At 30.1% G+C, this 22,474-nt stretch overlaps 2 protein-coding genes across 3 annotated transcripts; both read right to left on the reverse strand.

The window, feature by feature from the left end:
• Positions 1-445: 445 nt before the first annotated feature.
• Positions 446-3,696, reverse strand: LOC123209546. The gene is made up of 7 exons (XM_044627638.1): positions 3,357-3,696; positions 2,746-2,832; positions 2,385-2,648; positions 2,100-2,264; positions 1,928-1,981; positions 1,669-1,815; positions 446-1,179 (listed from the first exon to the last, which is right to left on the reverse strand). Exons 1-7 carry the CDS (start codon positions 3,498-3,500, stop codon positions 802-804), a joined length of 1,239 nt encoding a protein of 412 aa, XP_044483573.1. The 5' UTR covers positions 3,501-3,696; the 3' UTR covers positions 446-801.
• Positions 3,697-18,046: 14,350 nt separating this feature from the next.
• LOC123200284 lies at positions 18,047-22,186 on the reverse strand. Of its 2 annotated transcripts, none has more exons than XM_044615427.1 (2): positions 21,734-22,177; positions 18,047-18,506 (listed from the first exon to the last, which is right to left on the reverse strand). In XM_044615427.1, the coding sequence occupies exon 1, from the start codon at positions 22,074-22,076 to the stop codon at positions 21,738-21,740; it is 339 nt and encodes a 112-aa protein (XP_044471362.1). In that variant the 5' UTR covers positions 22,077-22,177; the 3' UTR covers positions 18,047-18,506; positions 21,734-21,737. The 2 variants fall into 2 exon arrangements, with proteins under 2 accessions (XP_044471362.1, XP_044471367.1); XM_044615432.1 differs by lacking the exon at positions 18,047-18,506 and adding an exon at positions 18,953-19,781 and having other exon boundaries at positions 21,734-22,186.
• Between the last annotated feature and the right edge of the window lie 288 nt (positions 22,187-22,474).

Here is a 22,474-nt window from a genome sequence, read left to right on the forward strand (position 1 = left end):
AGGAACCTAAGATTGGACAAATGGTTGATTTAATACTTTTTGGTGATATGAAGAGGCAGGTGATGACTGTGACAGAGGGGAAGCTTTACAAAAGGAGATAAAAAGTTACATCATCCACTCACATGCAAATCATATTATTTTCCTCATCTTCAATAAAAGACCAGTTTCTTCTGATATTTGCAATGGCATGATCTAAAAGTTTAGAGGTTATGCCAAATTACACGAGTGATACTAGTAAATTGCTTACTTGTAACCTATAAACCAAAAATCTACCATTCTATTATTGAATTATAACCAAAACTAAACTAAAGTTTGGCGCTTTACCTGCTTCAATACTTGTTAACTCACCTTGAAACCTATAAACCAGAAATGTAAAACTTGTGATTAACAGTTAGATGATTGAATTATACACAAAACGAGAGTTTAGAGCTTTGCTTGCCACTAATGAAGATTAGAAGTAGTAGATTCATTCATTCATTAACAAGCCACTCCAAGAAAGGAGCAAACAAACAAATAGAATACAAACAGAGAGAGAAAGAGAACTGAGTAACAAGGGCCTGTTTCTTTTAGCTTAGGAGAAACTTGGCCACATCCTTAACCACTTACATGGAGAATCTTTTCAAGTAAAAAACGAGTCAAAACTTCTCACTAAGAAAGGTCACATGTTACTTACCTAATAGTAAAAAGTGACAACAGTAAAAAGAGGTATACAGAAGGGAGCAAGAGGGACATTATACTAGGGGTTGAATGATACACAAGAGGGGAGAGAAAATGAGAGAAGGGTAAAATGAGAATTCCCCCTTATGAGCAACTAGGGTTTCTACCCGGGCCCCCATAATAAAAGTAATGTCCCCAATCCCCGTTAGTGCCTGTTTGGACATCATAGCAGTTGGATTGCTCAGTAAAAGTGCCAATGCCTTTTGGGGCCTTGAGATTATTTGACCCATCCACTACTTGTATGTTCCTGAAATAACTTGATTTCCCAAATCCTTCTTCAGGAAAATGGCCACTGCCCATTTGAGTTGCCGTGTGCTGCCCATCTGGCTCTGAGTTCACAACTTCACCTCCCCATTCAATCATGGAAGCACTGTCTGCCAAGTATGAAAATAGGAAAGATGGCCAGTATCCCAACACATAGTCATTTCCAAATTGCATCCACCAATGCCCCTCGGTCGGATCCTACACACAAACAAGTTCTCTGACAATCTTAGAAATAAATAAATAAACTTTGGGAACTTGTAGCATAAAGGAATCAAACTGAAAAGTATAAGCTTTAGGATTATAGTTAATTAAACAAGGCAGTGAAAAGTTAGATTTTTTTTAACAGTGGGGGTGAGGAGGAGCATGGTGGCCCTGACAAGCCAAACCACTGAGCAGAAGAAGCCAAAGATTCTCAGCATCTGCACCACATGATGTTTCTGATACAACCCTTGCCCCCCATGCCTGCACCATTATGTGATGATGATACAGCCAAGAGTGAGCATTTGAATATGCAGTGGGAAAAGGACAATTTTCACTGATGCTCACATGCACCCTCCTTGGCAGAATCAGCTTTACTATAGTGTTGGGTTCCAAATAAAATGTATATAATGTTATCTAAAAGTATTTAAATATGTGTGGCTGAGCATGAATATGCCTCTTGGATTTTTATTTTTTATGTTGATGTACCTTCCAGATAAGAATACTGATATCATATTGGGAATTCCTGTAGGCAGAAACAGGAGATATGCTTGCTCCCATTGCTATTTCACTGTTGATTTGAATAAAGCCAGAGCAAAGAAGATTGTAGCAGCCTGTGGCTTGATATGCATCACTCTGGAAAATATTCATAAGATAGCAATAATGTGAGAATAAACTTTAAAAAAAATAATTAACATTATTAAAATAAATAAACCAGAAAAGATATGGCAAAATTATGGGAGCTTACAGTCCAGTAGGTAAAAAGTCTGGTGTTGTTATCACCATATAGATCAGGGCTAACCTGTTTATACGAAGATTTAAGTATTAAAAATACGACTTTTGACCATTACAAAGTGTTAACAGTTCCATTCTCGGTTCAATCATTGTGAAATATTGCGTGAAGTAAATATAATAAATACCTGCCATCCAGCTTCAATGCTGTTAAGATCTTGACCAAAAGAACCTCCCAAAATCCAAAGCTGAGACAAGCTGAACTCATTAGGTTGTTGTATTTTTGGTTCCCATACATTAATGGTGGCTTTTGCTCCATAGTATTTATCTCCTTCAACATAAGCAATGGCATGCTAATCATCCCAAACAAAAGAGAACAAAGAATCAAGAACTTTTAAATGATGACAGCATCAAGAAAATTGCTAAAGGAACCTAGTTTAGTCACAAAGAAAAAAAGAAGAAAGCATTTATACCTGATGACCACTTTCATTGATGAGGTCAGGATCCGCTGACTTTGGCTGAGGGATTGGGATGCTTCTGTGCTTCTTCTTGCCATATCTTTTCACCGAGCTTGCCCTCAAAACATCATCTCTCCTGGTCCTCCTTATGGGAATAGTCCCTTCAGGGCATTTACCATTCACATGCCACAACTGGTTAATGGGGTTTGTTCTTTCTTTGGGTTTCACAGATACTTTGTTATCATTAAAAAGCCCTTCTGGGTGGTATTTAGGCCTCATCTGATGAAACCAAACACAACCCACATCAGAAAATCAACCCACAAAAACATTCTACATGACAACTGTAGAGGTGATAATGAAGATCTGAAAAACCAACCTGAATTTTTTGGTCTTTGAGATAAGGATGATCAAAAGCTGGTTGGTGTGACATGTGAACACAATCTATTATATCCCCATCTGGACTCTGTGCAACCGCCAAAAATCACAAGATTAGAACAATAGATCTTTAAAATGACTAAAGAAACTCCATCCAAATTTCAAAGAACTATGCTGCTTTCGTTTTCTACTTGGTGACTGACAAAATACATATTATACAAACAAAAGGAATTGAACTTCTCATTATGACCTCACTTTCTTCTTTATAGCTTTAAGCTTTTAACAACTCCAAAGAAAAATCATTTTCCCACTATAAATTTGGTTCAAATCCGAAGTATCAAATACTTCATTGTTATAAGCAGAAGAAATAAAATAAATAAGTGAAAAACCATCAACTATACCAAACAAAACCAGATAAACCCACTAATTATTTTCAAAAAAACCCAAAGCAAGAAAAAAAACATAGGCCAACAAAATTCCACTTTTCTCCATTTCCTACACTTTCTATTACTTTCCCACCAGCCAAGCACACACAAGTGACCAAGAAAAGCAAACTTAAGAAGAGAGAGAGAAGGTAAAGTAAACACTAAAAGACTAAAAAATGAAACCAACCTCAATGCTTTTAACTGGTTTTTTGTTCAAGCGATTCAAATGCTTTTCAACTTCAAGTTTCTGCCTTTCAGAACCCAACCTAGCACCACAACCCACAGAGATCAAACTCAACAAAACCACCATTATCAAAGCTCCTCCTCTCATCTTTGCAGCTGTTTATACACAATACACTACTGCACAAAACACAAAACGCTCCAACAAAAAAGAAAGCTTAAAGCTTGAGAAGTGTACGTTTCTGTAGCATTAAGAAAACAATAATGGGCAAGAGAGAGAGAGCTTAAAGGCTTAAACTTTCTCCCCTCGCTCTACGTTGAGTATTGAGTGGGTCTGATTTTGTTTTCGCTAAAGTCCAATGAAACAGCCTAAAAAGCACTCTTTTCTCTCTCTTTGTTTGTCATTTTCTTACTGCCTTTTCTTTCATTAAGAGTGGTAGCCACTGTCACCTCTATCCAAAATCTAATTTTTATTTAATATTTTTATATTTTGTGCATGAGGGGTAGAAGAGAAAGGAGAAAAGTTTGAAAAATTAAAAAAAAGGAGAATAATCAAAACTTAAATATAATCATGCCCATAAAATTATTTAATTTTATTCCAGGGTAACCATTAATGGGGACTTGCTTTTAAGTGTAAAAATATTATTTTAATAATAATTTTATTTATTATTATTTTTGATAATTTCATTATTATTATTATTATTATATTAAAATATTATCAAAATAATTTTATTTTTATCATAATTATATTTTTATTTATTATTTTTAAGGTAAACATAATTTTATTTTTAATTAATATAACAAATAATATAAAAAATATTTTATAATAATTATACTCAATAACATTTAAGTAAAATAATATATTAGTATTTTTTTATTATCATTAACTAAATATAATAATTGTTTATACTTATCAAACCTAATAATGTCTACATAATTTATATTTAAAATAATTTTTCAATTTTAATAATAAAATATTATCTAAACCAAATGTACCATAATAGTGCTCACAATTCAACAATGCATTAAATAGATTATCAAGCCATGTACACATTTTATTTAGACAAGAAAATATAATATAATAATACCACTTAATTCAGTTTAAATAAGATTTTTTGTTATTAAAAAATCATTCAACTTGAATATAACACCTAAAATTTGAAGTTAATAATAACTTCATGAAAAGATTTTAACTCAATCCATATAAGTAAATAACATTTTTTCGCATTAAAGGTTAGGGCTAGACTCGAGTCGAGCCAGTTCGAGCTCGAGCTGGGCTCGGCTCTGTTCGAGCCCGAAACGAGTCAGGCTCTGCTCAGCTCGATCGAGCTCAAGCCGAGTTAGAACTGGCTCGGTAGATTTTTTTTAAATTTTTTTTACAAAATGATGTCATTTTGATTTTTATATATTAAAAACGATGTCGTTTTGATATGAAAAACGAGCCGAGCCAAAAATGAATAGAACTCGAGCTGATCCGAGTTGAGCTCGAGCCGCCCATAAATAAACCGAGTCGAGCCCGAGCTTGGCTTGGTTCGAATCCAGCCCTATTAAAGGTTGGCTTTAAAAATATTTTTCACTCTTAATTAATATATTTAATTTTTTTATTCAAAATTAAATTTTATTTTAAAAAACTACCCAAATAAGAGTAAAATAGTAATTTATCATCCGATTAATTAAAAAAAAAAAAAGCCTTTTTGACAATTCAAACAAATATTTTAAATATGATTATTTAACTCTTCAAAAAAAATTTAAAAATCATAAATAAATCCTAAAAAATTTTCAAACTCATACATATCGTGAGAACACCATTATAGGTTTAATAGTTTATAATATGATATTTACACTCTTAATTTATTGTATTTTATTTAATTTGTAGGAGCATAATTGTTATTTTTTAAATTATTGAATGATATATTAAATTTTTAAAAATTTTAAAAACACTTCTAATATTTTAAAAAATTATAGTTTCATATAATCATACGATTATATATCATTGACATTTTTATATATAAAAAAAGACAAAATCAAGGGATTAAGGTGAAAGAAAATAGAAATAAGTATGTTTTTATATAATTTAAATATATAAAAGGTTTGTTTTAATTTTTGTTAATTCGAAGCTTTATGATAATTTTAAAAAATAATATAGTAATTTTATTTTTAATATTATTTTATACAAAAAAAAGGTATTTTAAGAACAAACCTTGGATGAAAAAAATATAATTCGTTGTATTATTAAATGGCAAAAAGATTTTGACACAGAACTAAATAAAGTTACCCCCTTTGAATAACCTTACCATTAATGGGCAATATTATAATCTTTGTAAAAGAATTTTCCCATCACGTTTGGCTTAAAAACATTTTCCATATTTTATGTGATAAATTAAACTTTGATAATAAAAAAAGTTATGATACACTATTAAAGTTAAGTTATCCTATTACCTTTAATTATTTTAATTTTAAAAATATTAATATTAAATTTTAATCAACATTTTTCTTTCTTATTATCAGAATTATTATAACTGAATTAACAACTTACTCACACTTTTAACCCATAATTTACGCACACTTTTTCTTTCACCCACTATCTCTTCTCTTTATGACACACCTTTCATTACCACGTTATCAGTGAAAATATGATTAATTTTTAATTTTTAAAAATATTTTAATAAATAACAATTTTATCTGTGATAATAATAGTGAAATTTAATAAATTTATGGATATTTAGATTTTTGATAATTAACAAATAAAAAATTGAGTTTGCATCAAACTTTGGCTAGTAAAAAGTCATTTAGTTATTTTAAATTAAAGATAAAGTAACACCTAATAATAAAACTATACAAATTTATTTTAAGTACATAAATAAGTATATATTTTATATATATTATTAAATAATTGAATGAGTATGAATTAAAAATAAAATAATATTTAATTATATTATAATATATATAAATATATATTTATTTATATATTTTAAACGAGAATATTTAATGTTGCTAAACATTCAATTATATGACATGATATGATCTATTCTCTTAATTACATTCTGAAAAAATGTGTGCACGTGATCAAGTTTAATTGTGAGTAAAGTTGGAAAATGAAATTCACCCTTCGTAAATTCATACGTACATATGCACGTTGAGATTTGTTTTGTCGTTTGGCAAAGGCTGCTTTTCCTTTTAGGGGAGGTCCCCTCCCCCGTATGACATAAACATCTCTTGGGTTTCTCATTATTTGCTTCTTGTATTTCAAAACCTGATACCGTTTCGGTTTCACATGACCATTTTGCTCCTACTTAATTTTTAACCTTAATAACCATTTGTACCTCTTTCAATCGTAAATTACGGCTCCATTAATTAATTAATTACTAATTAGTAATTACCTTTGTTTGTTAATCTAATTGGTTTCGGTTATCACTGATTGCATTGCCGTTGCCTCAATTTTATCCAAATGGGTTTGTCTAGTGATTATTGGGTGTCAAGGGTGATTAATGGTTGACTTACCGATTTCATAAACAAAATAATTGCAAAATTTCGAATCATCATTTATAGGAAGCCAAACAAAAACAAAAGGAAAATAACACTCTCTATGTTTTGCCACCTTGACATGTGGTTTAATAATGAAAAGTTTTCTTAAATTAAAAAAATATCAAAAAAAAAAAATTCACATTGTCAGTGAGCCATTAGGTTTTGTACTATTATTAGTCCTTTATGTAAAAGTAAAAATGATTTGGATTGAGTTTAAACACTGATTAGTTTGAGTTTAATTCAAAGAGAAAATGATCTGACTCATCTGTCAAACTAAAATTAAGTTCAAGTTCGTCAAACTAAAATTAAGTTCAGTTTAGTTCAAGTTCAGTTTAATTTTGTAGTTCAAATTAATGATTTGATTTTGTAGTTAGAATCAATAGTTATAATTCGTAACTCGATTAGGATCGAATTTATGGTTTGGATTCATGAGTTAAGTTTATTGTTTATCGATAAAAGGATGTCATTTTATACAAATAATAATCAAAATTACTTATTCAAGCCATGAATTTAAACCCTCAATTTGAACTATAAATTCGAATTGATTCAAGTTATAAATTTAAATTATTGATTCGAGTTATGAATTCAAACCAAATATCTCTTAACTTAAACAATTTTAAAAACGAGTCAAATCTTTTAATTCAAATTTGAGCCAAATTGATTAAATTTTTAAAACCGAACCGGTTTAGATCATATTTTGTATACTTTTATGTTATTTATTTAAACATTTAAAACTTACCTATAAAAGAGATTTTTATTGTTTCAAAGACCTTGAGGGGTCACAATGTAATTCTTCCCTGCACATCCACGATAATGTCTTTCAATTATTCTAAACAAAGATTCTTCTGCTAGAATCTCTTGCACACACACACACACCTATATATATTTCATTATTATATGATAATATGGAATTTTTTTTTAAAAGATTAATGGGATACAATTGTAGAATCTTGGTAGTAGGTGCTCCAAAACAATGGTGAAATTTATATTTTACAAAGTTTTTGTGTTCAGCTTTGTAAGAAAGAAAGAGCACAATTTTCCACAACATTTATAATATGAAATGGCTGTGGCACCTTACTCATTGGGCATAGTCAACAATGTCCATAAATTCAATTGCTTCTAAAGGGAACTTGAGTACAAACTCAATTTCAACCTTACTCTCCACTACCAACTGCCCTTTAGGCATTGTCCTTTGAAAAATACTACACCACAACCATTGGTGATTCCTCTTTCACGAATAACTTATTAGAGTTAAATTATTCTTTTGAAACTGAATTAATTGTATTAAAAAAATGAAATTTGATTATTGATTATAATAATTGATTTTTTAACTTTTTTTTATAACGAGAGAAATCTTATTTGAATCAAATCATCTTTTAAAATAAAATTAATCATATTAATCAAATCAAACTTTAAATCTAATAATTGATCATATAATCATTGATTCAAATAAATCAAAATTTTTATTTTAAAATATTATTAAAAAGGATGAAAATATTTTAAATATTATCCCCAAATATAATTAATGATTTATTATTTTATTTTAAATTTGTGTATTTTAATTATGTATTTAATATTATTTTATGACAAAAGACAATGGGAGGGTAAAATAATCATTTGAGATGCCGTACACAAAACAGTGATTCTCTTTCCCAATGGAAGGCGCTGGTCTGTGTCTGTTCCCTCGTTAAAACCAATGAAAAGACTGGTCGCCGTCAGTTTATTTTTACGCCGTTAAACATTACCTCATATGTCGGTCACTTTAACTCCCGCAACCAAACAAGAAAAATTGACGCAATCTGGCTTTTAGCAACCCGTGCGAGTTGTGTTACTGTACCAGTAGCCGTACACGTGTACCGTTCCTGCAAAATCACGCCCCCGTGACTGATCAGATCAGCAAGGAGACAGTCAAAGGTTTGTTGGCAGCGCGCATCACAAAGAAGGGTAAAAAGGGAAAGGAAAAGTGCCAACGGTAACAAAAAGAGAATCAAACGAGAATCCTCACTAAAATGGCAAAAGGAATCATAACATGAATAGGACCCTTTTGCCCATACCGGGTAACATTTCCGAACCGGCTAGATATTACTGTTAACTCATCGTTAATTAAAATCAATTTGATTTTTTTTTTTTTAAAATCATCGCACAAATATTAAATAATATTTTGGTTTCAGAATTGGTCACATGGAGATGGGGTTGTGTTTGTGCAGTCACTTCACTATAAGACACAAGGTAGTCCCCATCATTTGCAGGTTTGCTCGTGAATCTCTGGCTCTTGGGCAATTGTACCGTCAATCAAATAATTCCAACATTAGATTTAAAATTTTACTTATTTAACATAATTAATTTAATTTTAAAATTATAATTCACTTTAAATAAATTTTTTTATTAATATACGTAAATATATAAAAAATATTTTTGTTTATTGAATTAAAGGTAGGTTGAGCAATTATAAAATAACAAAATTGCTTATATTTATAGAATATGATTGGATAATATTATACGTATATATTTTATGAATGGAATGTGAGTCATGGCCTAAAATTTCTTCAACTTGCTAAACTCCTTGGGCTCTTTTATTCATCTTCTTTGAAACTAAAAAGGTGAGTTTTTCTATCCATTTTTAACAAGAGTTTTTAAAATTAAAAAAAAAAACTTTCCTCTATCTTTTAAAAATATTTGAAAAATAGAAAAGAAGAAGAAAAGAAACACCCACAAAAAAGATTAGTTTCTTTTGTATTCCTACATTATTAAAGTTTGTCTAAAGTTATCAATCAATGAATCAAAAAGAGCTTTATAATAAGGTTTTAGTCAATTTCACCAATACCATTTTCATATAAATTAAATATAATAATATCATATGATTAAAAGAGAATCATTTTTTTATAAATACCATATAATAAATATTCAACTTTTACTAATTTATTCTTCAACTATATAATAATACGTAAAGTTATCAAAATGGTAATATTATTTTCTGATAATGGTTTTGTCGGCGTGACAATGAATAGTCAATAATTATTTAAAAATATAATTTTAGGGTTTATCTTATCATGTCCACACAAAATCAATAATGGACAAAATAATCCACTAGCGTATATTATGGTCCATGGTAGGTTGAATTAAAATTGGATTCACCAAACACAAATGAACAAACAATATTATAGCAAGTGACAAAAAAAAGAGAGTTTTATATAATAAAAACTTTAAAATTAAAGGAAAAAAAAAAGATTGTGGGGTAAAGTTTATTATTTAATTTTTGAAATGTACAAGCGATGTGGGGATGAATTTGATTCTATAGGGACATTTCAATTTTATATGTGCACAAAAAATAGAACACGACTAATAAGTTTAATTGGAAACTTTACTGGGTGGTGGGATCTACTGTGGATTTGGAAATATTGATTTTTTTTTTAAGCTTTTGCCATTTTATTTTTTCAATTTATAGAAAATTAGAGATGATTCAACTATGGGATATTGTTACAAGTTGAATTTTTCCGTCTGTCTGTGTGGCATCCCCGATGTGTTATTTTGAGGATCAATTTTTCATGCGTCTATATTTTAGTTTAGGATCACTAATTTTATTCTGTTTCGAACTTCTTAGAGAAGCAATTCCCTCTTCAATGCACTGTCATAGTAATATTGTACACGTCTCATGGCTGGAGCACCTTAACTATAAATATTACATCAATAAACCCAATAATTATGTATATTTATTCTTACATGTTCTATCACTTATAACTGTTCAAAACTCTATCATAACTCCTAAGGTGGGCCTGTGACAGAATGCCCTTTTTATATCAATTATTGAATTATTGAATTAATAATATGAAGTAACTATTTAATTTATTGAGCTAAAATCAAATTGAGGCCATTTGTTTTACTTGGTCATTATTTATTTATGTTTACTTTAAAATTAGTTCACAATATATTTTGTATCATTAATTGCTAATCATTATAGAAAAGATATATTTGAAAGGTGGTATTTGGGAATTGAGATTTCAAACTATATTTGAATAATAATAATTATGATATACTTTATAATATATATTATTTTTTATTTATATTATATTATATCATGTGATATATATCATATATCGTAAGATATTGATAACTATAATTTAAATATTTTGTTCCGTTCTTTTTAAATAATTCACAAATTATTTTGGATTTTAATTATTTTTAAATCAATTATGCTATTCATTTTTTCTTTTTTGAGAGGGAGTTAGTTGCATCCTCAATGAAAGAATTGAGATTCAATAGCTAATATATAATAATCAAAAGATTGGACCCTGCATCACCTATCAAATAAATCTACTAATTAATCCTAGAGTATCGTTATCTCAACATATTTTTGATATATAATTTATATATAATTTAAAATTATTTAATTACATGATGATATATTATTTAAATATAAAAAATGTATACGTATAGTTTTATTATTACTCTTATTACTACTATACTGGAACACGATTGTTAGTGCTCCGTAAAAATCCTTAGACTAATCTTATTCGTTTTTAAGATGTGTATTCAATAATTACCGGGGTGGATGATGTTATAAGTTTGATGTATGTATATGTTGATCATGTGGGAGCTTAAACATACATGTTGGAGGGATTCAACTGTATAACATGAGAATTCATAATGTTTCCATGCATCTAATAAAACTTTACAAACATGTTTATAATACGTACAATAATAACTGTAATCTAACATGTACATGTATATTTGACTTTACAATAAATATATATACACATACACGTTTTAGTATATATATAATAAGCGATATAGTCAACCATATAAATTTCAAATAAATGAATGGCATGTCTAATTTATTTCATGTTGAAGGTGAATAACTCACAATTAACCAATGGCATAGGGTTCTATTTATTTTATAGTCAACAAAAAATAAGATTCTATTTCTTTATACATTTAACTTATTTTTTGTTAATCACGATAATACCTAGAAATAACAACTAATTATTTTTCGTAAATCGGTTAGGCAACCGTTGTTAGAATCATATATATTATTTTATTGCTTATAAATTTAATAAACAATAGCAAATTTTGATATTTTATTATATAATTATTCAATTAATCAGATAACGTCGAAATATAAGGCGTAATATTTTACAAAAACAAATATTTCATTCTATGATTTGATTCTTATGCAAAACGTTACTTGTTTGTGTAACAAAGAAAGTATTTTCAAAACTTAAATGTTTTTAAAGATTTTAGGTAATTTGTTTCATGTAAAATAATTATTCAAGTTTTTCTAGAAAAGCTAGCATTCTTCAAATGTTTTTCTTGGAAAATATATAATCTTAAGCGTTCTTTTAATATCACAATGAATTTTTATTAATTTCAGTAAGTACACACTGCAAAACTGATCAAAACAAAAACATGTTGAAAACATTTTTTTATAAAATTAAAAATATTTAAAAGAAAATTTATATATACATGTCAATATTCTTTGATAATTAATGTTGACCTTTTGGTAAGCTGGTTGGATTTGACTTGGTTAAAGTGTATCATGCCCATTTCAAAGACATTCCAAGGATTGCTTACGGTTAGGGGTGGATTTGGGTTAGGTCTAGTCCGAATATCATTTGATTCGAATAAAAAATAATTCGATTCAAGTTTATCAAACTAAAATTAAATCTAGCTTGAATTTAATTCAGGTTGAAAATGACTCAGCATTATTCGGTTCAAGTTTGGCTCAATTTTGTAACTCGAATAAATGATTTGAATTTGTAATTCAGCTCGATTTGAATTAATAGTTCAAATTGATTGTTCGAATGTATGGTTTGGATTTATAGTTCATTGATAAAACGACGTAATTTTACTGAAATAATATTCAAAACTTTTGATTCGAGTTACAAATTCGAACTACTGAATTCGAACTAAATCAAATCATAAATTTGAACTACTTATTTAAGCCTCGAATTTGAGTTGGATTTGAGTAGAACATCTCTTGGCTCGAGTTTGATTTAAATTAAAAAACAAGTCAAATCTTTCGGCTCAAATTCAATTTGAATTTGAATCAAATAAATTTAAAAAGAACTAAGTCAAATCGAATCAATTTTTAGGATCAAATTGGCTCGGATCATATCCAAGCCTATTTAAGCTATATGATAATATTGTTTTATTGATAACATAATATCACTTATATGTTATAATACTGTTAAACTACTTACATAATAGGGGATAACATAATCGAATTATTTTGTAAGAATTCAGTTGGGGCACCTGCCCCCACTCGTCCCTTACTGGGTTCATCCACGGTGGGATATTATTTTTGGATTGGTAACATAATAATACTTGTATTAGTGATAATAATATTATCTAACAATGGTTGTATCAATAGTGAATGCAAAAGTGGTTTATGTAAAGTTGATAGTAATGGTGTTAAAAGGGCTATCTTTCCATATTCCCCTTTGACATCACCCACATAAACATTAGCTTTCGGCTGTGGAGACGACAAGAAGATCATAATTTAAGGGGCTAGGGCACCAAAAATCAGCACAATCTAAGGCACCCAACCAGAAGGAAGCTCATCTCTATCAGCTACCAAAGAAAGTTGTTTCAAAAGTGACTTTTTCCAGTTTGCTCCTATAATATATATTTAGTTTTGATTTTGTCACAAGATGGGATTTGATTGCAGAAGCCTAAACCCTTTAGGGGTTTTTGTTTTTCTTCATTTTCTTTTAAACAAAAAACTTTATTCAAATTAGATTATCTCTTTAGAATCGAATTAATCATATTGAATAGGTCAAATTTTGGGTTTAATAATCGACACCACAACTACTGAATCAAATAAATCAAAAGTATTGTATTGATATGTTATTGGGACAACTAGAACACAAACTCTCCACTTTGAAACCTATCTTTTCACCATCGAAGTCATCTTTTATGGTTTCTCTTACTTTTTTTTGCTCTAAATTTTCTTGACCCATAATTTTGTGTATATCTAATACTCTTAGAATAGGCTTCAATTAGAGCCCACAGAAGAATTGACTTAAAGGGCCCACACGTGTGAACACACGTGCCATGACTGGTGTATGTGGGGAGTGAGGTTAGACAATTAGGGCTCCAAAAGTGATTTTAGCATAATGAATGATTGATCATATAAATCTTGTTAAAATCATATTAAAGGGGGAGCTGCAATCTCACTATCTTACAGCCAAAAATCGTACTTGATAATGTTTTCTGGACGTTTTGAAGAAAGTAAAATTCATTGTCAAACTAAATAACATTGAATGATAAAGTGCAAAGAGAATGAATATAAATGGTGTCACTGTCGCATCCTACATAGCTAATAAATAGGTAGTTAGGTATTCGGACTCCACATAATTAAATTCATTTTGATCCTTAAAAAATAGTGTAAGTGATAAAATATGAAATTTTATATATAAAAAGACATAAGTTTAAATCTCTTCTAACGATAATTCAATATTAAATTTTTGTTCTATTTGGTTTCGTAGTTATAAGATTGATTACTGAATTCGGGATTTAACTTACTCAATATAATTAGTTTTGCCTCAGAAAAAAAAGTTCAATTTGAATGGAATTTTTCATTTTTTTTAAATTGAACTCATTTTGGACAAAAACATATTTGCCTAAAACTCAAAAAACAAATCCCTCAAGGTTAAAACTTGCCACCTTAATTGAACCCCAGAAATGACAATATGAGAATGGATTGAATCACGAATTTTCTTTTTTACAAGGAACTCCGTCCAAACTAATCATATTAAACAAATAAAATTATCAGTTCAATAACTGATCTTATAGTCATTATACTAAGTAAGTTAAGAGTTTGATATTAAAATATCGTTAGAGAAAACTTGAATTCATTCCCTCTATACAAAGTCTCTTCACTTGCACTAAAACTATCCCATACAGCAAATGAAAGTTACTTCATTAGAGAAGTTGAAAATGGTCCATGGGACACTAGAGAGAGAGAGAGAGAGAGAGAGAGAGAGCATGTCAACTTACAAGCCACTGTTGAATCACAAGCAATTAGTTCACTTAAAAAACTAACACAACCTGGACTGGAGTGCATTGCCTCATTTTGAATCGTAAATTGGCCTTATCTTTCTTCTTTTTAATATATTTTACGTCATTTAGTCAAGCTAGCAACCATGGAATAATTGATTCCATATTTCTTTTTAATTTGATTAAAATCCATACTATAATTAACCTTAGACCGCCAGAGTCCTCATCACAGGATGAGTATTACACCATGCCAATGCTCATTATGATGGCAAAAGCAAATTTTCACCACAATCAAAGCTCACATGCCTACATATCAAAGCACTAAGATTGAATGAGAGGCAGACCTGGTCTATCATCAAAAGCATCTCACCACATTTTCTTCAGGAGAATCATGCCTACCTCCAGTTAGTATCCTGCAATAGTTTGCTAAAACTACAGCTCAAATGATGCATAAAATGGAAACCAGCTTTCAAGAAAAGTGAAGGCTAGTGCTTGACAGATATCTTGTGGATTGATATGGACTGCAGAAAATTTGATCAAGGGCAATATGTTGACACGATGACTAGAGCCTACGCGTGCACATTACCTAATTTAGGGTCCAAAGTTGAATATTCTTCTTCTCCATTATGATTTGTAGTTAATGGAAATTAGGCAGGATGCATGGCAGCTGCATATGCAACTCAGCCTAACTCGCAGATTATGCCTCAAATTTCTCTAATTTGAAAACTGGAAACCAATTCCTGATACAATAGTATACAAGCCGGTAAATGCCATCTACACACAGTCTCATTGAACTTTCCTAAGTTTGTATGCGCGTATATATAGATATAAACAATATAGTAATACTAAGCGTATCTACTTTGAGTATATATTTATATGTGTCATCATATAATTGGTTGTTATTTTATTCTTAATTCAAAATTATTAAATTATATACAACATATATCAAATGTGTATCTATTTGTATACTTAAAATAGATACACAAAGTTTTATTATAAACAATATTAATATAAGTCTAAAAACCCGTGTTTTATCTTGAGTATGATACTTGTATATATATATTTTGTCACATCTCGAGTAAAATTGAAAAATATATACTTCCTTGAAAGTTATGGATTTCATTATAAGCGAAAGAATTTCTCTTGTTTTTCTTTAAAAACATAAAGGTTAAAAAAGAAATTATAAAGAAAATCAATACTTTTTACAATTATTTGATTAAGTGTTGTTCTTATCACACTCGTAAATCGATGATGCATGCTAATTTGATTATTAAGAATTGTGATTATGAATGATTTAATGTCGATAAAATATGTTAAAAAGTTTTTCGTTCTTTCTTGATAATTACATTAATTGGATTGATGATTAAACTATGTTTTCTTAAAATAGTGGTTACAAAGAAAAATATTTAAAATATTAATTACTCGTAAGTATTTTTTAAAATTAGAATAAAATAAAAATAATTAATATTGCAAGTGAGAGAATATTAAAAATTTTTCTATTGTGGTTTTACATATTCGATTTAATAAAATTAAATAATAAAATAGTCTAATAAAAATTTACGAATGAGTTTAATACGATAAAAAAGAATAAACCCAATATAGGTTTATATTATGATTTGAATAGATTAGCTTTTAGGGTATTGAACTTTTGATTGAAAGGCTCATTACAAGTTTACAATATATTTATTACGTCTCTTGTATGAAATTTTTGTAATACGATAACAACCATTACAAGTAACAATAGTTTCACCCCTTAAAAATAATTATTAAAAAGGTCTCGGAAGAGGAACAACTATATTCATACAATTTTCAAGAGTTTTAGGTGTTCTACGGGTTCAGAAACATGATCATTCAAGTTTTTCTATATCCCTACTTAATTTGTTAGAAATGGTTGTAGGTGTTTCGGCAAGCCCGCTGACCGCTGTCAACAACAAAGGAAATCTTCTGGATGAGCATATCAGCATATATTCTCCAGGTATTGGTATCAGCATATATATCATGGCAGAAACGATTAAAGCTCCCTTCAAACAGCTTGAAATTGTGAAAAAGGATCTCAAACTTGACAAGTAGGATTGGATTTGAACTAAACTGAGCCCAAACAGAGTAAAACTCGTTTTTGAAAGGCTCAATTCAGGCTCACCAAGCCTGAAAAATAACTCATTCTTGTTTGGATTGCCCATGGATCGGGAATTTGCATTTGGTTAGAGTTCATGTAGACAGATCAAACTTGGCTTGGACTCACCAAACTCATTCGCTCAAATTTGATTTCCTTGTGGCTTGTACGACATCGTTTAAAGAAAAAATTAGTATATTTTAACTTGAGTTTGTTTACGATAGACTTGAGTTCACACTCATAATCAGTTTTCCAATACATTTTAACTCATGTTGGGACTCGAGTTCATATATATTATACTCATATTCAGATTTGTTTGAACAAAATTTGTATCAAATTTGAACAAGTTTGTTTCAAATCCAGCCAAAGTGACAATAATCAAAACTGGCAAATCTCATGCATCAATCTCTCATTAATTAAAGCTAATGCTGTGCAAAACGATACGAGTTGTAAATATAAAACAACTAGAAGCTGAGAATTTGACAGTGATTAAGCCTTGGCTGCAAATTGAACACAGCAACTCAAGGTCATATAACAGAATCTAATATCTAACAAACCAGATACCCTAGTGTTACGTAGAGCTACAGCTGAACAATCTGTTGAAAATCAATGTTCATGAAGAGTTCTTACTGATTTCAGATTGAAGGTGAACCATACAAAACTATTTACCCATAAGCATGCATATACTTCGAACTTTGGTGATGCAAGAAACAACTGCAAAATGAGAATATAACAGGGGCAATTACCAATCACTGGCTTCTATTATCCAGAATTTATTGAGTCACTGAAGCACTGGAAACCATGAGAAAATGAGAAATGATAGCATCATTAGTATAATCACTTCATGATCCCGTTCGTATTTGTTGAATGGCTAAACCCGAGGCACAATAACCGAACCCACAAACATTGCACCAGGTAAGTCAAAGTTTCACAAATATAATAGAGATCTGAACTTAGACTTTCACTTTTGAAGTTCTAAAACTCCACTAATTTTGTTAACCTTTGAGGTTAATAACAAGTTGCATTGCACACAAGAACATGTTTGGATACGAAGAAAGATAAAATTTGACTAACTTTTAATTCTCATTAAAGAAAAGAGGTATTTTACATGTGTAAGAGGGGAGAATATTATATGATTTTAGTCGTAAATAATATAACCAAAGGAATCCAAGCTTAAAATAAAACCTCAAATGCAATATTCACATTACTCTTTTCTAGTATGAATTGCATATTTGTCATGATTTGCAGATATAATCATACCAGAATCAAGATTCTAGAGATCAGAGGGTCATCTGTAAAGATACAATACTTTCGATACACACCGTTAAACATAAGGGAAGCTAGCTCAGAATAGAGTTCCCCAAGTTATCATACTGCCAAAGAAACTTTCCTCTTCTCATTGAATTGAACCTTTGGATGACTAGCTAAGAAGCCTACACTAGCTGAGCAATAATCTCTTTCCGAAGGCTTACAATCAAGCTCTAACACTTTGTTACAGGGTCAAAAGGCTATTTGGCAATCTTCCTGCAAATTCCAACAAAGGAAATATAAAACTCCATCAACAATTGCCTGAATAAGTAAAATATGAACCCCTGTACTAATATCCAAAGTAGTAAGAGAAGATTTATCAATGCTAAGCATATATCAACTTCCCAGACAAAGCTCTTATAAAGAGATAACAATCCAGGTGAAACCAGTAATGTTGATGATTCGAGTCAGAACTGAAAGCAGTGATTAAATTTTAATAATCCCAACAATTCTTTATAATACAAAATGCAAAATTTGAAGGATCTTCATCTAATACAGGAGATGCTATACTCAATGACAAATTCCATAAGATAGCACAATTTACATTTATCCAAAATGAAATCTACATCCTATAAAGTGGCATAGAATGCCATTTCACATATTAATTAGATAATGAACAACTGCTATTATAATATTTTCTTCAATTTATACACATTTAGGAATCCACAGGAAAAGGTTCTAAGATTTAAGATAAAAATCATGATGATCACTGTATTAGCATTTTGATGCTTTACATCTTTTCATTTGATTAAAATTAAGGAAGGGATGACATATAATATCTAAACCACAAAAAGCATATGGACTATATAGAAATTTTGAACTAAATTCTACTCCACTTTCACTATTTCCCCCAGCTTCACTAACAAAGTTATACTTGCATCAAGTTAATGATCATTGCTGATATAAGTGGACTCTATTGCACACATTCAAATAATATGCAATTCACTATCCTAGATTTTCCGCAGGGTTGAGGCTTCTGAAAGAGGCTTTTCTATTCTGTTTGTACATCAACTTACAACTTCTCGTTTCCTTGAGTCTATGCAAAACATGTAATGTTTGGGGATTTGTATTTTAACTAAAGACACAAGTCTCAGGTCATGTAAACTGCTTCCCGCCAGGTACAACCGAACTGAAAATGAGGTCAAATTCTGGACTGCTGCATCTGCAGATGGAAGGAGATTGATTATCATGTTCAGAAGCATAAAGAAGGCTTTAGGCTAGTCTGTCGAATGAACATTAGCCAAATTTATTCTCCATATTACCATGCTGAAGACATAAATGGCTTCCGTTTCCTATAACCTTGAAGATGCTAGTGCATGTACCGCACATGAAAAAATTATGCATGTGCCATATATATAGTAGAGCAAATCTCCGTTAAGATGTTATGTGAACTCACAAACAATTTGAGCTCTAGCGACTACTTTATTTCCTTTCTCTTTCTTCTGTACCATTAAACAATTTAATCGATCATCTTCTCTAACTCCTTTTCAGCTGAACTCACAAAAAGAGCAGTTAATATGAGGCCATGGACAGCATATAAAAAGAAAAGCAATGTTTTATTAGGCTATTTACCTTCACTGTATAATTTACAACTAGGTGTAAACAAATACCAAGTTGTGTGGCAACCCTTGGAAAAAATTATGCAATCACATGTAGAAAAGTTTTGCTTTCACTTGATCTATATGTACATATGAGTTTCATAGAAGTATGTCATTAAACTAATGATCTCCAATACACTAATACTCTTTAAACACTACAAATCAACTTTCGTATAACTGCAGACTTCCAGCCAATGCTTTTTGTCATGCATGCTCGATTTGAAGCCTTCAGGAACACCTAAATGATGTCATTCTAAGATGTACAATAACAGAATTTCAATTTTCCCTGAAATTATAACATTTACAGACTAATAAACGGACTATAGTCATCACTACATGCAAGTATATATATTTTTAAACAACATCAATCAATGGCATTAAACTTAAAATTCAATAAGCCATGAATCGACATGTAATTTAAACACAAAACTCATCTCATGCAATCAACACAAACACTTACTGTATAAGAAGTCACTTACATGGTCATACACAAATTCTCCCAAAATGTTAACACATACAATAAACAGCCTAAAATCTACCATACATGCAAATGTACCTTGTGAAACAACCCATCGATCGATCACGTCAAATTTAACACTTTGAATAAGCAAAACATCTAAACTAAATTTACACCAAAACAGTCAGCAAATGATATAGGTAGGAAAAAACTTCCCCAAAATGATAACATTGCAACAAATAGACAAAAACACACAAAACACTCAATAAATTGAAAACACTTTTGCAAAATACTTGAATTTGAATAATTGAAAGCAAGTGTTGATCCAAATTGTGCAACTCATCAACATTAAATTTATAAAATATAAAAAAGAAAAAGAAACAAATAAAAAGACATGAAAAAGAAACAGGTATTGACATGAGTTTTAAATATATTTTGACTTAAGTTTGGTATATGAAAAGTTTTGAAATAACTTGGTAATTATATATTGTTTTATATGTTTAAATATCTTCTTTCATTTGATTCTCTTTATCAGTATTTGAACTAAATGCTTATGCATACATATACTATGTTTAGAATCTACCTATCAAGTTGACAGCTTACTCCCTCGTCATTAACTTTTTACAGATTAGAGTTGGCATAGAGTGTGAGTGACTGTTTAACAATTGGAGGATAAAAAATAAAAAAGGGTTAACTGAGGACACTAAAAAAAAAAAATAGTATTCATTTAATTGTGTGTTTTTTTTGTTGAAGATAATTATTTTATGATAATGTTTTGAGGTTTAAAAAAAAATTTGTACTCGAGACTTCATTTATTAAAGAAATTTCTCAATTCTGTTGTACATATGTTTTATGATGGTTTTGGGGTGTTACAATACAAGCAAGAGATTTTACCCCAAAACGATAACAATTAGAGCCAATGGAGACCAAAAATCAACCACATGCAAGTGCTGTGAGTGAACAACCCGTCAATGAGAATAAAAAACACAACACCTAGTAAAGTCCAAAGCTTTCTATAAAGGTCTTGAATTTCAATAACTCACACTATCAATCAGAATGGATCAAGATTAATTTTAGACAAAAACCATATCCCGCAAATGAGACAGGTAAAAATTAAGAAATTTCCCCCAAAATGATAACATTGGAACAAACTGACACAAATACTAGAGTCAACCTTTATTCAGGTATTGGCAATCAAATCACATAGATACTCAACTTGCAACATATCAACATAAAATTTATAAAAGAAAAAAAAAATTGAACCAATGGAGACTAAAGTCAACTACGTGCAAACATTGAGAACAACCCATCAATAAAAAAAAAAAACACAACACTCAACAAAGTGAAAAGCTATCTGCAAAAGACATGAATTTTTTTGAGAAACTCACATGATCAATCAGAACGGGGATGGTAGTAGTACTCCTCAAGATCAATGGTGGAGGATGAAGAAGCGCCATCGCCATCGCCATCACCATTATCATCAATATCATAGTCAGAGTCCGAAGAATCATAGTAAGTGGAGTAAGAATAGAAGGAATCAGGATGGGGAAGACACAGAAAGGTCCAAAGACAAAGGGCAAAACGACCCAGTTGCTGCAAGGGCAAACAACACACAAGATCTAACAGCTGTTGGCTGCTGAATCGCTCCTGAGTTGGCACGCATAAGACTGATTGCCATGAGTCTGCTGATACGTGGGCTACTGTTAACACTACCAAGCTGTTGAACACCATTTTTGTTGTTGGTGGTGATGGTCTTTCAGAGTCCAAGTTCTGAACTTTGAGTTTGCTGTTGTGTCCTTGTCTTGTTGTGGCTTTGTGTTGTCTTTAAGTTAAAGTTTTTTTCCCTCATTTTCTATAAGGCCAAAGGACTATATCGCACCCAAGGTATGTTTTTTTCTCTAAATTCCCCCGTTAACTTTGAAAATCTAACTTATCTACCCATAATCGGTTAAAAAAAATGGTTTCAAGGGCAAAATCATCATTTTATCTATAATACTAAAAATAAACTTAAATTTAATTTAATTTTTCCCTCAAACCCTAAAAACTAATAATTTTTCCCTAACCCAAGTTTTCAAAAATAATATTTTTCCCTTAAGGTTTTTAAACTTTCAGATTGAATTTTCTGGCAA

The sequence above is a fragment of the Mangifera indica genome, chromosome 2 (assembly GCF_011075055.1).
Source record: "Mangifera indica cultivar Alphonso chromosome 2, CATAS_Mindica_2.1, whole genome shotgun sequence".
NCBI classification, from domain to species: Eukaryota; Viridiplantae; Streptophyta; class Magnoliopsida; order Sapindales; family Anacardiaceae; genus Mangifera; species Mangifera indica.

Coding starts and splice junctions, on each gene's coding strand:
- LOC123209546 (XM_044627638.1), bottom strand. CDS start 3,500: ATGAGAGGAGGAGCTTTGATAATGGTGGTTTTGTTGAGTTTGATCTCT. Junction 2,649..2,745: donor TCAAAGACCAAAAAATTCAG/GTTGGTTTTTCA, acceptor TGGTTTCATCAG/ATGAGGCCTAAATACCACCC. Junction 2,265..2,384: donor TCAATGAAAGTGGTCATCAG/GTATAAATGCTT, acceptor TGGGATGATTAG/CATGCCATTGCTTATGTTGA.
- LOC123200284 (XM_044615427.1), bottom strand. CDS start 22,076: ATGGTGTTCAACAGCTTGGTAGTGTTAACAGTAGCCCACGTATCAGCA.